This window comes from Chrysochloris asiatica, unplaced genomic scaffold (genome assembly GCF_000296735.1).
Source record: "Chrysochloris asiatica unplaced genomic scaffold, ChrAsi1.0 scaffold00554, whole genome shotgun sequence".
Taxonomy (NCBI): Eukaryota; Metazoa; Chordata; class Mammalia; order Afrosoricida; family Chrysochloridae; genus Chrysochloris; species Chrysochloris asiatica.
In genome coordinates this window covers 410,884-414,485 of record NW_006409072.1, presented here as the reverse complement: position 1 = coordinate 414,485, position 3,602 = coordinate 410,884, and the positions used below count along the sequence as shown (strand labels likewise).

Here is a 3,602-nt window from a genome sequence, read left to right as displayed (position 1 = left end):
CAACTTAGTACTCAATACTTGGAAGTCAATGGAATTATGCACAGTGTTAGTTCTGGATTGCTGTCATTTAAATTATCTGAAATTCAGTTAATTTTGGTTTAATAATATTTGGAAAAATAGGAATGCAACCAAACAAATGAGTAACCAATTAGCATAATTTTTTTATATTTTTGATGTAAGAAGTAGTAAAAATCAATGGAATCAGGAATTCTTCTGGAAGCAATGTAGGAATGTATCATTTGAGTAGAAAACTCTGCATTTGAATGCTTGCTTTTCTACTTACATTTCTATGGATCAATAATGTCCTTCATCATTTATGATCCAGTCTTCTTATTTTAAATTGTGCATGTATACATATTTTCAGAGTATTTGTGATAATTACAATATGAAATATGAGAATAATGTAAACTAGTTATTGTTATTACTATTGCAAAGTGCCACTGAGTTGGATCACACTCATACTGACCTTGTATCAGTTTTCTGATGATTTGAACTGCAGGCCTTGTGCTTATCTGTAGAGTTCTTGTCCTAAAGCACCACACCAAGATTCCATAAACTAGATAGGATAATCTAAATACGTAAAACTAGGAGTTAATGTAATTCATTTTGTTAATTATAATGCCTAGATATGAAAGAAATAAGAGAAATAACAGTGTTCTAATAAATATTTTTGAAAAATAGAGTGAGATAAGTGTAGGAATGAAATGCAACATAAAAAGGATGCACGCTAATAATTGTTTGGAAAATATATATGCAGACACAAAAAGGTGATAACCAGACAAAGTAATTATCCAAGGTAAATTCTAAATTTAATCAGCACCAAAACTGAATATAAAGGCAAAAATAAGTATTATACTTCTATGTAGATATTAGATTGCATGTAGACTTTTGAGAGGTCTAGAAAAAAGTAACATAAAATCCCTGTTCAAATTCTGATTGGCCATTAACTCATGGTAAGTTTTAGCATTTATACAAATAATTCTCCTTGACCAATATGAATAGAAATGATCTTAGTTAATTCAATGTATATATTGGATACCAGAAACACTTGGTATCCAACATGAACACTGTACAAGTAGTTAGTGATAGAAATTTATGCAAGCAAGGGCATAAGATTATATTATATGTCACTACCTTGAAGATGTAGTCCTTGTGTGGCTCTGCAGGATGAGCACTGTATGATTAACACCAGGTCACACATGGTTCAAACAGCAGTCAGCCCTCAGAAAGCCTATCAGGGTCAATATTACTTGAATCTGATTCTATGACACATAAAAAAATCTTGAAAATAGTTTATACAAATATTCAGGATAAAGGATAAAGCAACTTAATATTACTTCCTAATGATCAATACTAATTAGATGGGACAAATTTGGATAAATGTAAGACCAGAAACATTCTTAAGTTAATTTTTACCCTGATTTTGGTTTCCAATATATTTATGTTATTTGCCTTTGTTTCTTCTGTCCAGATAAAGTTCCTAAAGATGCCCAACTCTACAACAATGACTGAATTTCTTCTTACAAGGTTTTCTGAAGTATGGGAACTTAGAGTCTTACACGCCATGCTGTTTCTACTGACCTACTTGGCAACACTGTTGGGGAACCTTCTAATTGTCACAGTAACCACCCTTGACCAGAGTCTTCACACCCCCATGTATTTCTTCCTTAGGAATCTGTCTTTCCTGGATATGTGCTATATTTCTGTCACTGTACCAAAGGCTTGTGTTATCTTTTTGCTTGACAGCAGGGTAATTTCCATGGTAGGATGTGCAGCTCAGATCTTCTTTGTAATTTTCTGTGCTTTTGTAGAATTTCTTTTACTCACTTTTATGGCCCGTGACCGCTATGTAGCTATTTGCCATCCCCTCCACTATGCTGTGATCATGAACCCTCAAGTCTGTATACAGATGTTTCTGGCCTCCTTATTCAGTGGTATAGTCTACTCAGGATTCCACACAGGCCTCACATTCTCTCTTCCCTTCTGTCAATCCAACATAATCCATCAATTCTTCTGTGACATGCCTTCTATGCTAAAGCTCTCTTGCTCTGATACATTTGTCAATGAGATTGTACTTTTTGTCTCCTCAAGTATGTTTTCAAGTAGCTGTTTTTTATTTATCATCATGTCTTATGTTCACATACTTTCTACTGTACTCAAGTTTCCAATCAGACGAGAACAAAGAAAGGCTTTTTCCACCTGTGTTCCACACCTTCTTGTGGTAACAGTCTTTCTCACCTCAGGTGCTATTGTGTATATGAAACCAACCTCCAACTCACCTACAATTCAGGACATGATCATTTCCATGTTCTACTGTATAGTTCCTCCCTTCCTGAATCCTATTATCTATAGTCTACGGAATAAGCAGATAAAGAAAGCTGTAAGGAGAATAATGAGTAGAATGCTTTATTCAGGAAAATGATAAGATAATTATTTCAAGATATTGTTACACTAATGAAAAATATTTAGAAATATTTCAACGTTAGTTTCCTTGGCAATATTCAAACCTGGGGTCCTAACTTGATTTATCTTTGTTGTTTTTGTTAACTGCTATCAAGTTGGACCTGACTCATAGCCACTCTGCATAAGGTTTCTACGGAGTGGCTGGTGGGTTTTAAGCAACATATTTACAATTCAAACAGATCCTTTAGTCTAGTTCTTACCTTCCACTGCCACACCAGGATTCCTAAATGCCAGTCGCCATATTGTATGTCAGTATAAAATAGTGTATCCATATGTTGTTATATATGTATGCCATCTAAGAGTGCATGTTCCCTGATATTTAAAATGTAAGTACTGAAGATTTATTTTTGTTAAATATTTCTTTAGAATGATATAGAATTATCAATACTCATGCAGGCAGCAGCCAATAATTCAAATGCCACAATGCCTTATGCAATTCTGTTTCACAAGAACTCTTTAATGTATTCAAGAGCAAAGATTTCAGTTTGATTTCTAAGGTGCCCCTGATTCAAACTATGATATTTTCAATAGCCTCATATGTATGGGAGAGTAGAAAATGAATGACAAAAAACATAGATTAATTAATACATTTCAGCTATAGTGTTGAAGAATATTTAGATTATCATTGACTGCCAGAAGAGCAAACAGATCTGTGTTGGAAGAAGTACAGTTGGAATGCTCCTTAGAATCCAGGATGGCAAAACTTCATTTCTCATACTTGGGACATGTTATCAGTTGGGATCAGTCCCCAGTGAAGGACATGTTACTTTCTAAAGTGGAAGGACAACAAAAAAGATGAAGACATTCAACAAGATGGATTGGCACAGTGGCAACAGCAATGCTCTCAAGCATAAAAACAATTGTGAGGATAGTGTAGAACCAGACAGTTTTTTATTCTGTTGTACATATGATTGCTGAGTTGGAACTGACTAGGCAGCACAACAGAGAGTCCAAGAATAGCCAAACCACTAATTAATTTTTTAAAAAATATTTGTGATAAGAGCAATACTCATTCATACATTAAAAATTTCATTAAATTATGCAAAATAACATCTGAAAACTGCTAATAATTGAACCCTAACTTTTTGGCTCTGTAAGATCAGCACTGGACTGTGAACCATGAGGTCAGCATTTCAAAA

At 34.1% G+C, this 3,602-nt stretch overlaps 1 protein-coding gene across 1 annotated transcript; it reads left to right on the top strand.

Annotated features, from left to right (window-relative positions):
* The first annotated feature begins 1,486 nt into the window (after positions 1 to 1,486).
* On the top strand, positions 1,487 to 2,422 carry LOC102816728 (olfactory receptor 14C36-like). Its single transcript, XM_006877676.1, has one exon. The coding sequence runs from the start codon at positions 1,487 to 1,489 to the stop codon at positions 2,420 to 2,422; it is 936 nt and encodes a 311-aa protein (XP_006877738.1).
* The last annotated feature ends 1,180 nt before the right edge of the window (positions 2,423 to 3,602 follow it).

Bases quoted from the DNA above. Each gene is read 5' to 3' on its own strand.
- LOC102816728 (XM_006877676.1), top strand. From the start codon at position 1,487: ATGCCCAACTCTACAACAATGACTGAATTTCTTCTTACAAGGTTTTCT.